The sequence below is a fragment of the Camellia sinensis genome, chromosome 3 (genome assembly GCF_055761805.1).
Source record: "Camellia sinensis isolate YWXY chromosome 3, ASM5576180v1, whole genome shotgun sequence".
NCBI lineage: Eukaryota > Viridiplantae > Streptophyta > Magnoliopsida > Ericales > Theaceae > Camellia > Camellia sinensis.
Window position 1 is genome coordinate 55,699,909 of NC_138963.1, and position 21,349 is coordinate 55,721,257.

The 21,349-nt window shown below is 32.5% G+C and overlaps 2 protein-coding genes across 15 annotated transcripts; both read right to left on the reverse strand.

The window, feature by feature from the left end:
• Window positions 1-647: 647 nt before the first annotated feature.
• LOC114313316 (fatty acid amide hydrolase-like) lies at window positions 648-8,007 on the reverse strand. Of its 14 annotated transcripts, none has more exons than XR_014363896.1 (13): window positions 6,582-8,007; window positions 6,353-6,481; window positions 6,123-6,256; window positions 5,895-5,986; window positions 5,574-5,691; window positions 5,021-5,107; window positions 4,862-4,939; window positions 4,021-4,098; window positions 3,794-3,941; window positions 2,630-2,737; window positions 2,460-2,535; window positions 1,574-1,740; window positions 648-1,456 (listed from the first exon to the last, which is right to left on the reverse strand). XR_014363896.1 is itself a non-coding variant. In XM_082919777.1 (12 exons), the coding sequence occupies exons 8-12, from the start codon at window positions 4,064-4,066 to the stop codon at window positions 1,013-1,015; spliced, it is 420 nt and encodes a 139-aa protein (XP_082775903.1). In that variant the 5' UTR covers window positions 4,067-4,098; window positions 4,862-4,939; window positions 5,021-5,107; window positions 5,286-5,691; window positions 5,895-5,986; window positions 6,123-6,256; window positions 6,353-6,481; window positions 6,582-8,007; the 3' UTR covers window positions 648-1,012. The 14 variants fall into 14 exon arrangements, 5 of the variants coding, with proteins under 5 accessions (XP_082775903.1, XP_082775902.1, XP_082775900.1 ...); XR_014363892.1 differs by having other exon boundaries at window positions 2,630-2,742; window positions 5,021-5,285; XR_014363895.1 differs by having other exon boundaries at window positions 5,434-5,691.
• Window positions 8,008-10,129: 2,122 nt separating this feature from the next.
• Window positions 10,130-14,514, reverse strand: LOC114289512 (glucan endo-1,3-beta-glucosidase). The gene is made up of 3 exons (XM_028233262.2): window positions 13,407-14,514; window positions 10,573-10,876; window positions 10,130-10,484 (listed from the first exon to the last, which is right to left on the reverse strand). Exons 1-3 carry the CDS (start codon window positions 14,454-14,456, stop codon window positions 10,456-10,458), a joined length of 1,383 nt encoding a protein of 460 aa, XP_028089063.1. The 5' UTR covers window positions 14,457-14,514; the 3' UTR covers window positions 10,130-10,455.
• Between the last annotated feature and the right edge of the window lie 6,835 nt (window positions 14,515-21,349).

Sequence of the window (21,349 nt, forward strand, 5' to 3'; positions counted from 1 at the left end):
TTGAGGGTCGGCAAAAGTAATTCGCGACCAAAATTTTGGTTGGTCGGCAAAAGTTGGATTTGCCGACTAAATTTTTGGTCGCTAAATATTTAATTACCGCGACTAATTCATTTTGTCGCTAAAACACTTTGGTCGCGAAAAGTCGCCTTTTGCCGACCAAATTTCTTAGTCGCCAATTGACACATTTCGCGACCAAAAAGTTTGGTCGCCAATTGTGACATTTCGCGACCAAATTTTTTGGTCGCCAATTGTGACATTCTGCGACCAAAATTAGTTTGGTCGCCAATTGCTACTTTTCGCGACCAAAACTGTTGGTCGGCAAAAGTGAGTTTCCACGACCAACAAAATTTTTGGTCGGCAATAGATGTATTTTTTGCGACCAAAACTCTTGGTCGGCAATTGTCATTTTTTGCGAAAAAAAATAATTTATTTGTCGCAACTAATAAATTGGTCGCCAAAGCAGGAAAACAATACACCTGTAATTCCTAATAATTCATTCAATCCATAATAAACCTATAATTTTAAAGCATCATTCAAATTAACGGATGTTGTAGGGGCTCAATACTCCAGAACTATTTTATCTTAATATATTGTTATGCTTTGTTTACCAAAAAAGAAAACAAGGTGTGCAAAACCTCTCTAATAAATAATATCAAAATTTTCTTTTATTTCTTTCTCAAGCTATGTAAGGGCACAAGTTCATAGCATATTCATCGTCATGTGATGAATGTGTCAGGAAAGAAAAAATTATAGAAAAATAAAATATACTTTTACAAAATTTTCTCATAAACTAATGTAACATCAAATAATAAATTTTTAAATTTTAACATAAAGCCAAGTTCTTCATATCTCATGTCAATCCTCATAATCATAATCCACACCATAGGCTCCGCAGCTTTCAACACCTTCACCGTAATCAGTCTTGTGGTCAAATTCATTATCATACTTTCTTATTTCAAACCCAATCTGTCAGTGCTAAACTTCTTGTTAAACTTTGTATCGTATTTTGCAATTATGCCTTCCGTGTTGGCATTCTCGGCACCTTGGCTCTGTAAAGACATTGAAATGGATGTATAGAAATACATTAGCCAACTCTCAGTGTAGCTTTGTCTCATAGCAAGAAATAAATTTCAGATTAATGGAACAAAAATAACAGTAAAATAACATGGCATCATATTGTAACTTGATTTGTTAGATTTGAAATTGAGAATTCATGTAAATATGATGAATAATCCCTAGACCCACTTTGGGGCATCATTTTCCAAAACGCAAGAAATGCTTTCACAGATCAATCACACGAGAAAGCTTCTGAATTCGGTTTAGTAGGAAGTCCCCTTGCTTGATAGTTGCTTGATAAAGAGCATTCTTTGCATCTGGACGGTTAGTTTCCAAAACACCGGCAACTTTATCAATCTTGCAGTGAAGCTTCCCTGCTGCAATAAAACGTGACAGTTCCCTGGTGCAAACGAGGAACTCAATTAAACACCAATGGTTCACAATAAAAATCAATAACAATCTTACAGAAAAGATCAAAAGCATGAGTGAGTGTATCTAGGAAAATGAGATCACTTACAAATCAATGAACTCTACTGTTACTCCAAATGCTTTTGCCATTGCCTCAATTGTGACACTCTCATAGGATTCCAAGAATTGGGAATAAACCACGGTCCTAACCTCCCTCATGTATACCGGAAGTGGGGATGCATGTTGAACAACTTAGCACCCAAAAGGATTGTAGGGCTTATCATGTTGAACAATACATATAGAAAAGTTAGTAGCAACAAGAACAACTTGAACAGTGAGACGCCATCATTGCAAATCAAAATATATATATATATATATATATATATTTATTTATTCCTCCTAAATAATTTTTTTTATGAACTTCGCTTATGGAATAACACCATTTAACATGCATTATTGCATCATTTTAGATTTCAGCTGCTTTCTGTTAAGCCTCCCTATCCTAAGATATATCCTATGAAATTTTACACCAGCATATAAGCAAGCCCAGATTATTTGCGTTCTTATTCAAATTGGCATGCTGAAAATAAGTTTCCACAACTAATCTTCAGGCAGATGTCACAGATTTCCTCTTTGTGGGCTGCAACACTAATTTATTCGCACCCATACTAAAGCAGTAGATGTCTTTTTTTAAAAAAAAGATAAACAGGATCATAAACGTCCACAGCCTACACAACACTCCAAATCATATGAAGCATACTCTTATCATGTACAAACGAGATATTGACATATAAGCTTGTGCATCTGTAAACAAAACTTATACAAAAAAAATGTGTGTGAATAAAGTACTTGAGTGGCAGAACAAGGGTATAACTGGGCATTATGGTTGTTCTTATCAGTTAAAATGGCTTCATTATGTACAGAACAGACCAATTAAATGGATAATGGTAATGTATATGTATGACACTTGATGTCATATAATTCCAAGAATTTACCCTGTCATGTCGATCCGTCCATATGTTGTTTTCAAGCCCACCACGCCACAAAGGGAAGAAGGAATACGAATGGAACCTGCAATTTTGCATTAATAAGTCACCAAATTACAATAATTATCTTGAAAAACAATGAGAATCATTTACAGCGGGGCATGTTAGATTTGTTCAACCTCCACCATCTGTTCCTAGTGCAGCTGAACAAAGTCCAGAAGCTATGATTGCTGCTGGGCCTGAGGAAGATCCACCTGTATATCTTTCTGGAGCATGCGGATTTCTTGCTGTTCTGTTATTGTGAAAAAATTTGTGAAAGTCATTTGTCTCTGATAGCTATCTATAAGCTGAAGGAATCAGTACTAGATATAGAAAGATATGTAGTTGCCATGTTAAAAAGGTGAATGGGTAAATCATATCCTAAAACAATAAAACAAAATAAAAATAAAACTTAATGAAAATAAACAAATTATATTAAACCATGCTAGATCTTTTAAGTTGATGCAAGAAGTAAACAAGAATCTAAAGCCAATGAACAAGCATCTTTATAAGTAAGAATATTTAACTGGGAAAAAAAAAAAGAAAAGAAATTGAGGAACTAAGCCCGATTGGGTTCCGATAATATAATATAAGCATATACTTAACCATTTCTTTCTAAACAATATATTTATTCTGCTAAATTATTAATGAGTTAAGGCTTATGAGGTTACCATAATCCGCACAAGCAGATAAACATGTAAATAATAACTGGAAGCAAGACATTTGATAATTAAAGTTAACATAAGTAAGAATACAGTGCTAACATATGGTAAAAAGCTAAGATATGTCCCCAAAATAATAATTTACTATAATTAACCCTAAGAGCATTCCAAAGACTAAATAATCAGAGATAATAGAACTTTTAAGCAGATAAAGTAAATCAAATATTACAGAAGAAGAAAGATATGTAATAAATTAACTAGCTTTAGTCTGACATGTTACCTGCAGGTAATAACACAAGATTCCAACAAATTTACAGATTCAATGAGCCAAGGGCCATCATTATCTAGCATCTACTTAATAATCTCTACTACATTGAAATAACCACATATTGGTGAACAAAAATAAACAAGTTTTATGGACTTTATGTCAAGGCAATATAACATTGAAGGTCCTATTTCAGGTCAGATGCACCAATACATGCACAATCAGGTGTTGATTCAGCCATAATCCACTGTTGGCACACTTGCGACTACCAGAATTATTTCTCAATTCATCAAGTTCTCTGGTCATTTACTCATGCATGTTGAACAATAATATCCTATTTATGTCTCTGTTTATGTAGCTGTAACATGAAAACTTACCCATAGTTTGGATTGTTTCCAGTTGTTCCCATGCCCAATTCATGCATATTTGCCTTTCCAACAAAAATCACACCACATTTACGTAATCTTGATACACAAACTGCATCCTTTCTAACAGGGCGGACCTCATGAAACCATGTTGTTGCACCTGTTCATCATAGAATACTGAGATAACTTTCTAAGTAGAATAAGAAACTTAAGGAAATGAAAAGTCAAATCTATTTTACCTTTTGATGGATGGGGATAACAATCTATGTCATCCTTGATTGCCATGAAAATCCCATCCAAGATTGACAATGGATTTCCTGGGCAACCCACCACCATAGGGGATTAAGAGAGAACTGAATTTTAGCTCAGCAAAACTTAGACACTCATACACAAAGTGGCAAATCAGATATGAAATACCCATATTAATAGGTAACTGAATTGCTAGTACTGATAACATGAATAGGAATTCACATTTAAAATCACCGATACCTTCCTCAAACCTTTGTGTAGAAGCTGCAGCTTGCTTTCTTACTTCGTCAGCATCAAAAGATGATGTTTTCATTTAGATGATGTTTAAAAGATGATGTTTTCATTTAGAATCACCGATATCTTGTATATAGCATCAAAAGATGATGTTTTCATTTAAAAGATGATGTTTAAAATCACCGATATCTTGTATATCTCATCTTTTAGAGTTTCATTTAGATGATGTTTTCATCAAAAGAACAACTTTATATTAAGTAGGGAATGAAAGTCTAAAAGATGATGTTTTCATTTAGAAACAGAGCATGTGAAAATGATATGTAATATGCATAGATTTTCCATAAAAAATGAAAAGCTGCTATGATTCAATCTATCTCTCAAATTTCAGCGAGCCCGGAAAATCTTATCCTTCCTAATTGCACGTGATAATGGTGGTTGAAGAAGAAACAAAAAGTTGATCATATTGAAAGTCTAAAAAAATAGACTTCAAAGAACAACATTCATATTTGCTACCTGGATTTCTCCACTTCCAGCAAGAAAATCATATTGAAACTACGCCCCAGGTTAATGTCCTAGTGTGGTGCTGGAAAGTCTTACCTTATCGGTTAGGTCAACTTTTACGGTCTCTCCGTATCTTTCTATAATATCATGAAAATGGCGCTCCACAACCTTTGACTAAAGGAAGAAAAACACAGTTAGATGCTCATCATTACACAACTTAAACATAAAGAGCTGTATCCAGAAGAAAATACATACTGTTTGCTCATGATCAATAATATTAAGTCGTGGTTTATAGCTCAAATCAACAATTTGCTCCCAAAGGAGTGGAATTGAACCTTGAATCTGAAGCAAATTAAGAAGTAGCTGTTACTCATTGGTTCACTTGCCAGAAATTTACTTTGGGGTCCAGAGAAGAAAAAAGCAAGTCAGCCAGTGAATTGGTCCACTTAAGATATTGAGTTGAAAAGATATTAACCGGAACAATCCGTGTCTGAAGGCACATTTCCTGTGGAAATAATACCTGTAAAAATGAAGACATAGAACCTTCAAGGTTAGCCCCTCTTCTCCACATTCGGGTCCCTCCATTCAACATAACAACCACTTACTACAATGTTTTGCCATAGCCATATTAATAGGAACAAAAACCAGTGATGTCTATATTGCACTACCTAAGCGCCGTGTACACCTCCTTGAAATTAAAGTAATTATGGCTGGTGAATTTTCAGCTTGAGTTGTCCAGTCTGATAGCTTATGCCTTGGTTAAGTGAAAACACCATAAATAAGAAACTACTCTTGCATCCATAGTTACCTTTAACACGCACGCATGTGCTCATGCATAAACACATGCGCGCACACACACACACAAAATAAGCATTGAAAAGCTTCAGGATATTCCCTTGTAACAGAGGGATGATAAACCCATCAAGCTGCATAGGAAAAATAAAACATATTAGACAAAGAATTTGTTTCAGTGATCATATTTCAGATGTCCAAATAGGCAACGTTGATTAATCACTTAGAAGTACTTTCTTTGTTTTTTATTGCAAACTTAATGCAATATTTGTTTCCTAAGGAAAGACAGGTGAGTACAAAGCAATGATAACATCTTTTGAACATAAGAAATGTTAACCTTATTCTCAATGAGCTCCTCCAAAAGACAGATTTAGCAGAGTTTATTTCCAGTTTGAAGCAGAAATTCAGAACTGCTGTCCTCCCGGTATCCTAGATGGTGTGAGTTTAACAACAAAAGATTAATATTGCATTAATTCTCTATATTGTTACAGCAGTTATGGCACCTAAATATATAAGAGAAAGAAAACCCTAAACCCATACACAATATATATAGCATATATCATACCTCTGTCATCAGATATGGTGGATATAATATGAGTTGGAGCTCGGACTTTTCCACTCTTAATAGCAGTATTAAGATCCTCAGGGATTTGTGGCGGCTTAAACTTCCTTTGTAGGAGTAACATTGCCCCCCTCAACCTAAGCAAAATGTAAGCAAATGATTTACTAAAACTGGTGGTAGTGAGGAATGCCTACATAATGGCAGTAATGGGTATGAGATGTGCAACAGCTTACCAGCTTCTCAAATGTTTCTTTAATCACAGTTTCAAATGCTTCAAATGAAGTTGGGACAACAGCTCCAGCATCGTGAAGTGCTTGATTCTTGGCTTGTGCAGACTCCATCTCACCACCACTTTTGGCTCCCTAATTTAAGCAACGTTGAGCAAAATTAGAAAATAACACCAAAAATAAAATAAAATAAATAAACAAAAATTATATCCAAGGAAATTTAGCAGTAGCTCACCGCATGACCAAATTGTACTTCTGACTTGAAGAGACGTGCACAAGTTCCACTGACCCAAGCAACCACAGGTTTACTGATTTTCCCCTGTTTCAGGACTTCCTTTGTACATATAAACATGTATGTACAACAAATAAAGAATGAGATCGAGACCTTGACTGTAAAAGAAAATTTGTCAATCTATTCATATATATGTATGTATGTATTTTGTGTTCAATTTTAACATCTACACTGCACATTATGATCTTCAATCGATCAATAGATCTTCAATCGAAACCTACCATACTTGAATCGAATCAATAGATCGAATCAAACATTTCATCATATACCCGGCTTGCAATTTCAATTCGACCCTCTTTTACAAGCGCATTAAGCAAAGAATTGCAAGCAAGAACACTTGGAACAGAATTAGAAGTACTAAGCACAGTAGTATAAATTTCAAGGGCTTTATCGACTAACCCAGAATCCGAATACGCTCGAATTACAGCATCCAAAGCTTCCCGAGTCGGTAACTTGTCTTCAACTTTCATACTCTCCAACACAGTCTCAATCTCTGAAAACACTCTAGAGCTGGCCAAGAGCTTAAGAAGAGAAGAATAAGCAAACCCATCAAGAGAACAACCGTATGGGCGTTGAGTGACCCAATCAAAGAACTTCAAACCCAATTCGGGGTCGCGAATACGGTCGAGCACCAAATGGGCAATGTCAGATGGGACGATTTCTTCTTCGGAGAGGCGGGTTTCGAGGGTGTCTTGCCATTGATTGTGGTGGTGGGTTTTGAGGATGTCACAGAGTTCGTTGACGAGTCGCTTGATCAAGGGTTTGAAGGAGAAGGAAGGGGAAGAACTGGGTTTGGGGTTGTGACGAGGTTTAATGCGGGAGAGAAGGGTTTTCGACATGAGAGAGAAAATGAGGTTTGGGGAGTCATCTGTTACTTCGAAAGTCTTGTTCCTTTCACTGTTCCACACTTGCAAGTTTCATTTCCCCCCTCCATCTTTCAAATTTCCCCCCAAACTTTTGGCGACCAAAAGATCAAATTAGTCGCAAAAACAAGTTCTTTCACCGACAAATTTTTTTAGTCGTCAAATCTCAATCAACAACGACTAAAATATTAGTCGCTAACAGTACTAATTTGGCGACTAATTTTTTTTAGTTGCTGAAAATAAGTTTTTCGCGACCAAATTTTTGGTCGCCAAAAAATATGTGACCTTCCACAACCAAATTTGTAATTGGTCGGCAAAAGTATACCACTTTCTGCGACCAACATATTTTTTGGTTGCCAAAATATAACCTTCTGCGACCAATAATATTTGGTCGCCAAAGATAATGATCATTCGCGACTAATTAATATTTGGTCGCCAAATGTCATTTTTTTGCGACCAAAATTTTTTTTGTCGGCAAAAGTGGTCGCAAAATGTGTAAATTCTTGTAGTGAAAAAGGGGATACAAAGTCATGCTAAATAATTTTTTTTAAATTAAAAGAATTTTTCTTAGTTATGAACAGATTTAACTGAAATCAACTTGTTTCCCAATGTTATGCTTCATTTATTTAGATAGAAAATATTTTTTAATGAAAAATATTTTTTATAAAAAAAATTCAAAATATATTTTTTTATATTTGGTGGTGGTGGTGATGGAACGAAGGTGAAAGTAGAAATTGTTACATTGTGGTGGGGTGATGGCGGCAGTGATGATGGTAGTGGCTATAGTGATGGTAGTGTGACAGTGAAAGTGAGAATAGTGGTGACGGTGTTGTGAAATTAGTAAAAATTTAATTGAAAAAATATTTTTTGTTTTTTAAAAGTAACAAACAACAAAATTCGTGGGGGACTAAAGGAAGAAGATGGATGATGGATTGGGTGTGGTAATGCATAGATATCTTAAAATGAGTGGTTCAGATTTGTTAAAGGTATAATTAGATTTTGGATAAATTAAAATGAATGGTTCAAATTTGCTAAGAGAAAGATGATTTAATGTCTAAATTGTCCGTGGTTAACAATTCCTTGTTTATGCCCTGATGCAATTTAATATGAGTCTTATAACACTTTCTTCAAACAAACTTTTTGATTGTCTCAAAATTATATATTTGATTATTATAAAACAAACTTTTTAATTAATTAATTAATGTGTATTTGATTTTGTTGTTGAACCAAATAAAAGAAAATAAGATTGAATGTATATTTAGCTTTTGTTGTGAACCTTAAAAAAATAAAAAAAATAAATAAAAAAATAAGTTGTTAACATTAAATATATTAAAAAAGAAAGAAAAATGATTGAAGGTATATTTAGCTAAAACCTTTATAAAAAAAAAAAAGACAAAAGAAAAACAAGAAGATTGTTAACATGAAATATATTAAAAAAGAAAGAAAAAAAATTGAAGGTATATTTAACTTTTGTTGTGAACCTTAAAAAAAAAAGAAAAAAAAAATTGTTAACATTAAATATATTAAAAAAGAAAGAAAAAAGATTGAAGGTAATTTAACTTTTGTTGTGAACCTTAAAAAAATATAAAAAATAAAAAAATAAAAAAAAAAATTGTTAACATTAAATATATTAAAAAAGAAAGAAAAAAGATTGAAGGTATATTTAACTTTTGTTGTGAACCTTAAAAAAAAAATAAAAATAAAAATAAATAAATAAATAAAAATAAATTGTTTACATTAAATATATTAAAAAAGAAAGAAAAAAGATTGAAAGTACATTTAGTTTTTGTTGTGAAAAAAAAAAAAAAAAAAAAAAAAAAAAAAAAAAAAAAAAAAAAGAGTGGTTGTTAACATTAAATATAAAAAATTAAAAAAAGGAGATTAAAGTGGGTTGGAGAAAATCCATACCCATTAAAAAATGGGGAGGGTGGTACCCATGGGAAATGGGGAATGGGGAAAATTTATTATAGGGGAATGGGGATGGGGAATTAATATCCACCCTATTGCCCCCATTGCCATTCCTAATGAGATGATATGTATTGTTAACCTTATGCCAACAAATTTTTTCTTCCTATTTATACTTTTCAATTAGAAAATGTTTGAAACAGTCCAAAATTTTTTATAATTTGAACCATAATGATATATCATAACAAAAATGTTAGACGTTCCAAAAATTCTACCAAAAGTTTTACCAAATGTCTCACATGGGTGTGGGACCTACAATGTGGGTCCCACACCATGTGAGACATTTGGTAAAACTAGTAGAATATTTGGGGTCTCTATCATTACTCATATCATAATAGGTGTCAATTTTTAATTTATTACATACTTAATGATTAATTAAGAGCCCATTCTCTTACCGCATCATTATTAATAAATTTATGATAAAATGCATAGGTGTCTAACATGACTCTTCTCCATTAGTTTGTGTATTTAATGATGTGTTTGGTTGGGGGATTTGAAGAGAGATTTAGAAAGGAAAATTGAAAAGGTAAGTGAAATGTGAGTAAAATATATTTATATTTCACCTAATTTTACATACTTTTTTTTTTTTCTTTCCAAATTCCTCCCCAAATCTACCAATCAAACACAGCGTAAAAATATAAATTCTTGTAATTGTAGCAATGCTTAAAGCTTCTCCAAAATTAAGGATCCGAACAGCATGAAGCCATATACTCTTTAAAATTATACACATGCATGCATGGACCACTCACCTTTTAAATCCAAAAGACAAAAAACACACATTCTAATTACCCAACTCCGCTGATCATTCCCCGCTGTAAAAAACAAAATAAAATAATGATGCACAACTCTACACATAAATTAAACTCTGAGACTCGGAGAGAGAGAGAGAGAGCACAGAAAAAACATTTGTGCTTATGCTTAGGAACAAATGATCATTGAGCAACCTCCGCCACCGACTCTTCACACCTCTCTATACTACTTGCTTGCTTTCAAGCCGCGTACCTGCATTCCCCATAACCTGCAACAGCAGACATGAGCATTAACATCAGCTTTACAATAATGCTTTTGAATAAGAGCTTTTTAAATAAGCGTAGCTTCAAACTTACTGGGGTCGGCCACGGTGACGACTCCGGTATTGATGAAATCACAGTCGAAATTGTTTCCACCGTTAGCCTGATAGTAAGCGTTCATCGCAAATGATGCATGCGATCGGACGGTGTTTGGATCGAAACATTGCCCACCCTCTTCTATTGGGCTGCAGTCCACCCCACCGGAGCTGCTGCACACAAAGTCTATGTTCGCCTGCAATGCTTCGTCGCTCGCATCCTCATTCGGTATACACCACTTCTTGATTGAATCGGACGGTGACGGAGCCATCGCCGTAGGCATTGTAGGTGTGGTACCACCGCTCTGCATCATCAACAATGCAATCAAAAAACCAATACTGGACTGTTTGTTTTTGTGGGGACTCGGACTCTCATTTCAACGGTCATGATAGTCATAACATGAGAAAAACGATAGCACTTGCCGTAGCAGATTCGTCAAGGAGTTGCTACTGCTTATCTCGAAAACCCAGAAAGGACGGGAGATTTTTTTTTTTTTTTAAGTGCAAACATTCTTCTACAAAAATAACCATATAAAATTATTAAAACAAAAATAAGAGTGATGATTTGGAACTCTAAGTTAGGATTTTAAACTTGATTCTAGTGACGTGAATTATCAAAAAAATAAAAAATAAAATAAGATTAAAATATCATATTACATAAGACTCATCACAAATTAGAGTTTTTTCCATAGAACTCCCAATCTTTTTTGCAAAAATAATTTCACTTTTATCTTTCATGCTTAAATCATTATATTATTTTATCAATTTAATTATTAAAATTTTTAATTTTAACTAACATCATCCTTTCGAGGAGGGTTGCTCAAATCAATATCCATCTTTAAAATTTAAACCATTTAAATCACACAGCTAAATTTACTAACTTACAATGAGAGTTGAAGAAGAAGTATGTGTTTGATGGTATAATTTTAGTTGTTTAAATTATAAAACTCCTTTATACACATTAAATTTTGTATTAGACTATACCATATAAATTAAAATTAAAAATTTTAGAGATTATTTATTGGTTTTTTTTTAAGATATTAATTACATAAAAATGAAATAAGAAAATGGGTTAATCTTTTAACCCTTTGATCCAAATTTCACTCAAATTCTTATAATTTTAAATTAAACAATTTAGTCTCTTGTCTTTGAAGCTAATTTTAATTTGATCCGTTGTCCAAATTTTTATCAATTTTTTCCTGCATGCACTAAAATCATTAGTTGGGACTTTTAACTTGAATAGAATAACTAAACTGAAACTAGATTTAAATGTAAAAACTAATCGTTCAATTTAAAACTATAAAAATCAAAATAAAATTTAAATTAAACTATAACAATACAAAATTGTAATTACCGTTAAAGAAAAATGACCGTAAAATGTCCCTAGATACAGTATAAAGGAGGGTGCTTTGGTCATTCAACAAGCGAGCGGATCCTCTAGAGTGAATTGTCTGGAGTGATCTCCTAAAGTAGTTGATCCAACGGCTCAGAATAAAACTCACCAAAACGACGTCGTTTTGGTGAGTATTTTGAAAAAAAAAAAAAAAAAAAAATCAGATTTTTTGAAGGTTTTTTTTACAGATCAACAATGGCTTCCATTGTTCATCTTCTTCACAACCCAACAACCTAAATTATCTTTCGCCACAGAAACACGAAAGGAAATTATAACTACATGACATATAATTTTCTAACTTGTCCCTCTGGTTTATAACCACTCAATCAATCATAGCTCCTGGTGTGTATTGGGTTCGTGTGGAGAAAGGGGAAGAGAAAAAAAGATGAGAAGAGAAGAACAGTTTGCAAATTTACATGACAACGTTCTGCTCGACTCAACCCCACAAAACAAAGTCTTGCCTCCAATCAAAAAACATCCCTCTTATGAATAGATGAAAAAAAAAAAAAAAAGAAAAAAAAAAAAATTCAAACAACAATCTGGGTTTCTTTGGTTAGGCAAATTCAGTTATTTCATCTTGAATTAACTAATTTAAAATCTGAAAATTCGAATGATTGAATTCCCCAATTTTTAGATTTGATAATTCTACATCTTCAAAAAAAAGAAAAAAAAGAAAAAAGTTAAATGCTAGATCCATGTTTACAACCAAACACAACAAATTACCTGATTTTCAATAAAAATAATTCTAATATGGCAAAATTCACATTTTTGGAACAGCCAAACAACCAAATTACTGAATTCAAACACAATTAATTAACCAAAAAAATAATTCATAAATCACATTTCAATGATTGAATCAAAATAAATTGAGATTTAATACCCATAAGAGAGGCTTCAAGGAGGTTTCTGGCCATGAGAATCTGATCCGTTGGGTTGAGATCGCCATCGTCGATCCAACGCTTTTGGATCTTCATGATACTATACACATACGACATCATCACCACGACATCATCAACTCTGTCGGATTTGGTGAAGTCGTTTATGGAGAGAGAGAGTGGGGGAGGAGAGAGAGAGAATGAGGAGGATGATGGAGAGAATGGATTTGAGAGAGAGAGTTGATTTAGGTTGTTGGGTTGTGAAGAAGATGAACAATGGAAGCCATTGTTGATCTGTAAAAAAAACCTTCAAAAAATCTGATTTTTATTTATTTTTTTTTTTCAAAATACTCACCAAAACGACGTCGTTTTGGTGAGTTTTATTCTGAGCCGTTGGATCAACTACTTTAGGAGATCACTCCAGACAATTCACTCTAGAGGATCCGCTCGCATTCAACAAAACAGAGGGCCGTTTGTCTAAGAATAGAGTTTAATGACATTTCCTAATGTATGTTGCCATTCCATACACACACGCAGAGCACAGCTACACAGCAGCTAAGGATATACCTGTCCATTACGCAGAATGCCCACGTCGTAAACCGGTGACAAATCGGGCCGGAACAACCCGAAGTTCCGCTCCGAAGTCGAGGGCTTGAGATCCTCATTGAACAGCGAGAAAACGTACGTCTCAAACGTCCTGTTAGGCATCAACGGCGTGCCTTCGCCTGAGCACACGTGCCTGATGAGGTTCCCATTATACGACACCGCATTATCCATATTCACACCCGTCTGGTCCGGGTCACCGGCCGACGGCCACCCGGTCTCCGCCACCACGATGTCCACGTCATCGTACCCCAGCCTTTTCATCGCCGAGTAAATCGCATCCAACTGTGCATCAAACATGTTCGTGTAGTTCATCCCTGTAGCGTGGTCAAAAACGCCGCCGTTTGGCTTGAACAGAGCGTAGTCCAGAGTATTCGGTGTGAACCCGAAAAACGGGTATGGGCAGACCATGAAGGGCGTGTTTGTTTGGCGATGGAATTCAAGGATTGGGGCGAATATGACCCGGTCGTAAACCCGTCTGAACCGACCCGAACTGGGTGGCTCCGAGCTTGATAATATACCTAGTGAATGAGGTGTGGAGACCTGAATGCTGGATATTCCGGCGAGATTGAGGGCGGCGTGGAGAGATTTCATGGCGGGGAGGAGGTGGGCGATGAGGGTTTTGTCGGCGGTGGCGATGACTTCGTTCCCGACGGCGATGCGGTGGATTTTGGTGGTGGGGTAGAAGGGGAGGATGTTGTTAGCCACCCAGGACACGGCGGCGGAGAGTTTGGAGACGGCGGGGATGTCGGAGTTGGCGACGGTGACGGTGACGTAGATGTCGGAGTTGGCGAAGCCGCGGAGGATGTCGGGGTTGGCGTCGAAGATCTTGACTCTGTCGATGGTGGTTTGGTCTTTGATGAAGGAGGCGACTTGGGACGGTGGCGGGAGGTTGTCGGCCACCGTGCCGTAGTTGACGCCGATGGAGTAAGCCGCCGTGGATTGACTGACGAAGAGGCTGCAAATGGTGAAGAAGATGACAAGTTTAGATGAAGTTTCAGAGAGTTTCGCCATTTTCAGAGGAAGGTATAGTGCTCTCTAAGTAGAGACTGCGAGAGAAACAAATGGTTTCAATGATGGATAATAGGATACATATATATATATATATATATAAGAGGAAAAGGGTGAAAAAATTATTCCTTGTGGACTGTTTGTTTCAGGAGAAAATGAAAAGGAAAATATGTTATGTATATGTTTTATGGAGAAAAAAAAAAGATATAAAAATTTATTTTTTAGACACATTTTTTAAATTTAATAATATATTAAATGGATTATTGATTAATAATTAAAAAATATATTTAATTATCAATTAATTATTTTCTTAATATGTTACTGAATTTAAAAAATAAAACTAAGAGAAATGCTCTTTACGGAATCGCAGCAGTGTACGTACATACTGAGACATGATCAGGCGCGCTGTGTGTGTGTGTGTGTGTGTGTGTGGGGTGGGTGGGGGGCAGATCTCGGTGGTCTTGGAAGAGGAACAGAGGTGTGAGAGTGGGCGAGTGTTTGTTTAGGTATTGTTTGAGAGAAATAATAGGGATATTAAAAATTTTACCAAATGTTTTATTAAAGGTTTTACACGGTATAGATCCTATATAAGTGTGGGATTCACATCCGTGAGACATTTGATAAAATATTTGGTAAAATTTTTAAAATTTTTAGCATTTTCCTTTGTTTGGTGATATTTAAAGTAGATTGTCTCGGTTTACAAAGTGAATTCGGTTGTGTTGTTTTGTTTATTTTTTAAGACACAATATGTAAATTATTTATAAAAAAAATTAAATTGATTTGATAACTATAATTATACTATTTTAAGATATTTATTTGTAAAAAAAGGAACAACAAAAATTATTCAAAAATTAGACCATTCATTTTTTGATTGACAAAATCTATATATTGTGATTTAAAAAATAAACGGTTTAGATCATTAAGCCTCCGTTTGGGAATTGGGTTGCCTTTTGGCTATTTTAACCTGGGCTAAAAAGCTTGGTTTGGAAAGAATTTTTTGACTTTTTGACTTTTTTTAACTTTTTTTTGTGAGAAAATAGTGTAATGATTATGAGTTGGATGTGATGTTTTGTTTATTGTGACTAAAATAGCCTATTTTGTCTTTTGTGGCTAAAATAGTCACAAAAGCCCTTGCCAAACGGAACATAACAACATGGCCTAATTCACTTTGTGAACTGAAGATAAGATGATCCTAAATTTTATTTATTTTTAGATGATAATTGTTGATCCCTAAATAAGATCCTTAAAATAAGATCTTTAAAATCTTTTTTTTTAAATTTTTTTGTTTGAAATTTGATTTTTATGTGAATGTGAAAAATAATACAATATTAATAATTGGGAAATCATATAAGTATGGTATCCCGAAAGGAATCTTTTTTTTAAAAAAAATTTTTGTTTGAAATTTGATTTTTATGTGAATGTGAAAAATAATACAATATTAATAATTGGGAAATCATATAAGTATGGTATCCCGAGGGGGGGGGAACAGATTATAAAAAATGTAAAAGAATAAAAATTATAAAAATATATTAAATAAAATTTATATTCTCAACTGAAATAAAAATTACAAAATTTTGATGAGATTGTACAAAATCTAAAACAAATAGTTCAAGAAATTATGAATAGATAAAAACATTTTATACAAATGAATTTAAAATTAGACGTCAACTATAAATCGAATTTGAAATATTAAATCAGTAGGTGTATAAATTCATTTTTTTTAAATAATCATAATATTATATCTTGTAAATAATTTTGTTTTTGACTTAACTAAAGTGATTGTGTTAGATTTTTTTATTTTTTTTTATGTTAAACTCATTTTAATATAAATCTAATATTATTTCATGTGTGCAATAAGTGTAAGAAAAATACTAGGAACCATCTTTACTAATCCTAAATTTACCCTAAATGTATTTGTGTAGTATTTGTGTAGTGAAAGATTGAATTGCTGAAATGTGAAATCCACATATAAAATGAATCTAAGCCATTATTTGTTTTCTGAATAAATTCTAAGTTGATAAGAATAGATTTGTAATATTGTTATAAGTGTAATGTTTAATAGAGAGACTAATGTATATATAATCACAGAAATGTTTGGGACCCCCTTTTTTGAGGGTCCAATGACCTCCAATTTGATCTTAGCCCTTGATGTATGTGTTGGGTCCACTCATGTATGTGTGGACCCCACATTATGAGCAGTTGGGATGAGAATAGGAATTGTAGGGATCATGTATATATGAGAGTCTCTATCACAATTGATATAAGATTGAGAATTTGAGACACAAAGGTAAATAATATACAAAACCTTATAAACCTTATACCTCTCTTTCATTTCCTCCAACTTTATCCTGCTAACTTAAGTATTAGAGGGTTTTTTATCTGCAACAATGATTCATCCCACTAAAAACATCACCACTAATAGCACTAATACATTAAAAAAATAAAAAAAATAAAAAAAAATTACAACTCCAAGACCAAAACATCACATCATTCATGGCGGGACCCACTGCCACCTAATTAGTGGGAGCACTAATTAGTGCTCCCAAGCATTTTTCTTTTATCTGCACCATATCAATGCCCACTCAAGACTCGCATCTTGTCTTGCAGGTTCATTATATCAAACAGGGTCGTACAAAATTTAATATCATTAGAGACTAATTTAAATCTTATAAAACAGTTTGAAATTTATATATGTATCTAGAGTTAGCAACTTTTGAAAAGCATAGAAAAATACATATTGATAAGGACTGAAAAATCAATAATAAAAAAATTCATGCTTAGGTTTTGTATTTGTAAAATTTTTAATAATATAAAGGAAACATTATAAAATGAAAGTGTTTTAAATTAAAATTTTCAAATGAAATGTTGATACAAATTTACTCCCTCGTTTTCAGAAAGACCTTTTTAACACCAAAAAAAATGCTTTAAAATATAAATTATATATGCTTAGGGTCATAACTTAATATGATTCATTTTTGAGTTATTACTAAAATTTTACCATATTAGCGTGACCCTAACATTTCAACATTAGTTGTACATAAAATTATGAGAGTTGGTATGCTATAATCACATGAAAATCCCCAGTTTTAGTATACAAAAATTAAAACTCAATATTTTAACACATAATTACATTTGAACACATATAACTTTATAACTCAACCAAAAAAGACATGTCATCTTCAAGTTTTTATTAATTTCTAGTTTTATTAAGGACAAATTCATATCAACTTAAGAAGTTCTATTGCATTACGCATAAAACTGCAAAATATATATGCTTTATTGCCTCAATTAAACACTACACTATGGGCAGGTTAATGAACAAAAAAAACTATAGAGAATGAGAGATTTTTTAATGAATAGTTTAAAAATGTAAATGTATATTTGTTGAGGAATAAAAAGAGACAAAGAAAGAGGAAGCGTGGGAACAAAAAGAAAAGTTAAGATGCAGTGAAATTTTTTAACAAATTTTCTACCGAATATTCACACGCAGGATTATATAAAATATCGTTCAATATGTTAAAATCATATTAATCTATACTGATTTACTAATCATGGATAAAATTTTAAAATTTATAATCTGACTTCTCAATTGCTCTACTCCACTATAGTTAATATATATATATATTTAAATCTCTAATGAAATATAAAAGTAAAAATCAGTGTGAGAGAGTTTTAAGATGTGAAATTTGTTATGAATTAGTAATTACATATATGAAAAATATTATGTAAATTAGTATTATATATTATGCAAATGTTTTTCAATCAACTAGCAAATTGAAGCCGTCTCAAATCACAATTTGGTTATTTGTCAATCCACTATTCACGGGTTAGTTTATAATTTTACTCACAACCGCCCGAGCAGTGGGACCCATACCTATATGAATATTTGATAAAAATTTTGATTTCTCTACCATCTTTGTGATTAGTTATTTGATATTTGTAAGGACACCTGGAACGATTTTAACATGTTGAAAATGACACTTGGCAATTTTTTAGACTTTTCTAATGAAAGACACAATTTTACATTTTTGTAATTTTTTTAATTATTTTTTTAATCAGTCTAGTTTACAAGGATATAAAATTAAAAAAAATAGTTTATTTGTCAATTTTGTCAATTTTTTAATTTTCTGGTTCATCTAGTCTACTAACACCTAAAAGTGAATATTTTAACTTTTTTTTTTTAAAAAAAAATCCATTAAAAAAAAAATCAACCAAAAAAAAAAAAAAATTTGTCAAGCAGAGTCTTTTCCATTGGATGTTTCCCAAGCTCAGCCCAAGCTACATTAAAAGCTAACCAAGCCCACTCAATCTGAGCCTCAAAACTTAAGTTGCCAATGCAAACTAAGCCCAAGCCTGAATTCAAAAGCTTGAGCTAAACTCGAGTTGCTTATTAAATCCATAATTTTTCAACCCTTAAAAAAGAAAGAAAAAAATAAATAAAATTGAGCTAACCCATTATTCACGTTGTTAATATTCCTTCGGTACTAGTTTTTCTAGGGATGGTTTGAAATGTTTTAAATAAGTATACTTTTTGAATTTTTATAAAAAGATATGTAGAAAAGTAGAGAGAAGATATTGATTGATATGACCCAAAAAAGATAAAAAGATAAAAAAATGGACTAAAAAGATAATTTTGTATGTCTACATGTATATGTTTGCTATCTCTAGAACCAATCAGTCAAAATTCAAATGATGAAGTGTTTAATATTAATATAATTTGATTTTTTACATATGATAATTCGAGCGGACTGACCTCCTAAATATTAAATTTTACCGTTCAATTTTAGTAAGATTCATTTAATAGTATAATTGTTTCATTAATGTCTCATTAGCAAAATCCTTGTCACTCCTATTCACTCAAGTTTTAAATTTGTAACAACTTGAAATGAGTTTTTATTGATAAAAACAAAAGGTGTGTACGCCGACCAATCATTCAAAATTCAAATAATTAAGTCTTTAATATTGTTATTATGGGTTAATTACACTTTTTACCCTTATAATTTGACTCAAATTTCAGGTTGGTCCCTATAGTTTCAAATTGAATAGTGTGGTTCTTATACTTCAAATATAGTTTTAGTTCAGTTCTTCTATTCAATTTGGATGAAGGTTAAAGTTAGCGATTTTAGGACACGTAGTAAAAATTGACAAAAATTTAGACAGAACGACCAAATTGAAACTGAATTTAAAATGCAAGAACTAAATTGTTCAATTTGAAACTATAATAACCAAATTAAAATTTGACTCAAAATACAAAAATTAAAAGTGTAATCAACTCTATTATTAATTTTCTTTTGTTAATTCAGTCCAATTTGCTACACATTGAAGCAATCCTGGTAATTATTAAATTTTACAATTCAATTTCAGTAGCACTCGTTTAATAGTATAATATTTCATTAATCTCTCATTGACAAAATCATTTTTACTCTTATCGTCTCAAGCGTTAAATGTGTAACTAAAAATGATCTTTCCATTGATAAAGCAAAAGGTGTGTAACCATTGAAAATTCAAAAAAATTCTTTAATATTATTATTAATTTCCTTTTGCAAATAATTACTGTATATTGTAGCAAATCCTGGTAATTACCAAATTTTACAATTCAATTTTAGTAGGACTGGAGAGAACTTTTGGGGTGCACACCCAAATGAGTTTTGAAGGTTGAACAAAGAAATGGTCTTTATAATCTTGAATTGAGGGATATTGGAAATCTCTTCAGTAGGGGGGAATTTTGGTGCTTTCAAAAAAATGGCATTTTTGTCATTTAAAATATAGACGACACTTGTAAAAAAAACTAGCAAAAGAAAAGGAAAAAAAAAAAGATAGTGATGTCTAAAGTGAACTACATGAGTAACCATCACGAGCCAATACGAAAAACTAAACCTATTTTTTCTTAAAACAACATAGTAGTTACTTGTAAAAAACAAATGTTACTTTAACATATAATTCCATACATCATCATTATAGAAGAGTAATTGTGTATAACGATTAAGCAACTGATGACAAACCCTAACTATTAATTCACATTCGACGGTTATATGCAACTAAAATTTAATTGTATTACCGCTACACATGCCATATTAATTTAAGGAAAAATGTTTGAGACTTCCTTTGGAGATGACCCCACACTATCTTCCATGTATGTGTGGGGCCTCTCATGTATGTGTAGGACCCACTGTGGGGTTCACATCATGAATGATTCAGATTTGTAGAGGTCTTGTAAGGGTGGGGGTTTTAATTATTACTCTAATTCAAGAAAAAATAAGTGTAAGGACTACACATACGGAATTAAAAACTGACAAATAAGAAACATTTTTACTTTTATTTCCAAAAAATATTTACTTATGAATAAGAAACATAGATATTAGATAGCCATTAAAATAAATAACAGCAATTAATTAATCCCAACTGCAATTAGGTAATCCCTATGTTGTTAGTTATTTAACGACCACGTACGCCATTAAATAACCAAAAATATTCGTAGATTAACAAATCCTAGTAAAATGAGCTAATTTACCTACTGGACATCAAACATAAAATTTTAAGAATTTAGGAAAACAATTTGCTGACTTCATGAAGATCAAGATGAACCGATAATTATTTAAATATGACAAATCATTAAATCGAGTTTGATCGTGCATGAAATTATGACATAAAATAGACAAATGACATTGTCAAACAATATGCAACACGAGTATGCTTGAATAAGTGAAATATTTTTCTCCGAAATAGCCTCCACAATAATAATTTATTATCATCGCATTTTCATAATAGTCAAAACCTATCTTTCTTGTGTTCATAACTTCAACTCAATTCATGAATGACACCATTTTCAAACAATATACATAGAATGATTCCTTATAATTTCTTTATTAATCAACCTTGAGAGTAAAAATTGTCAC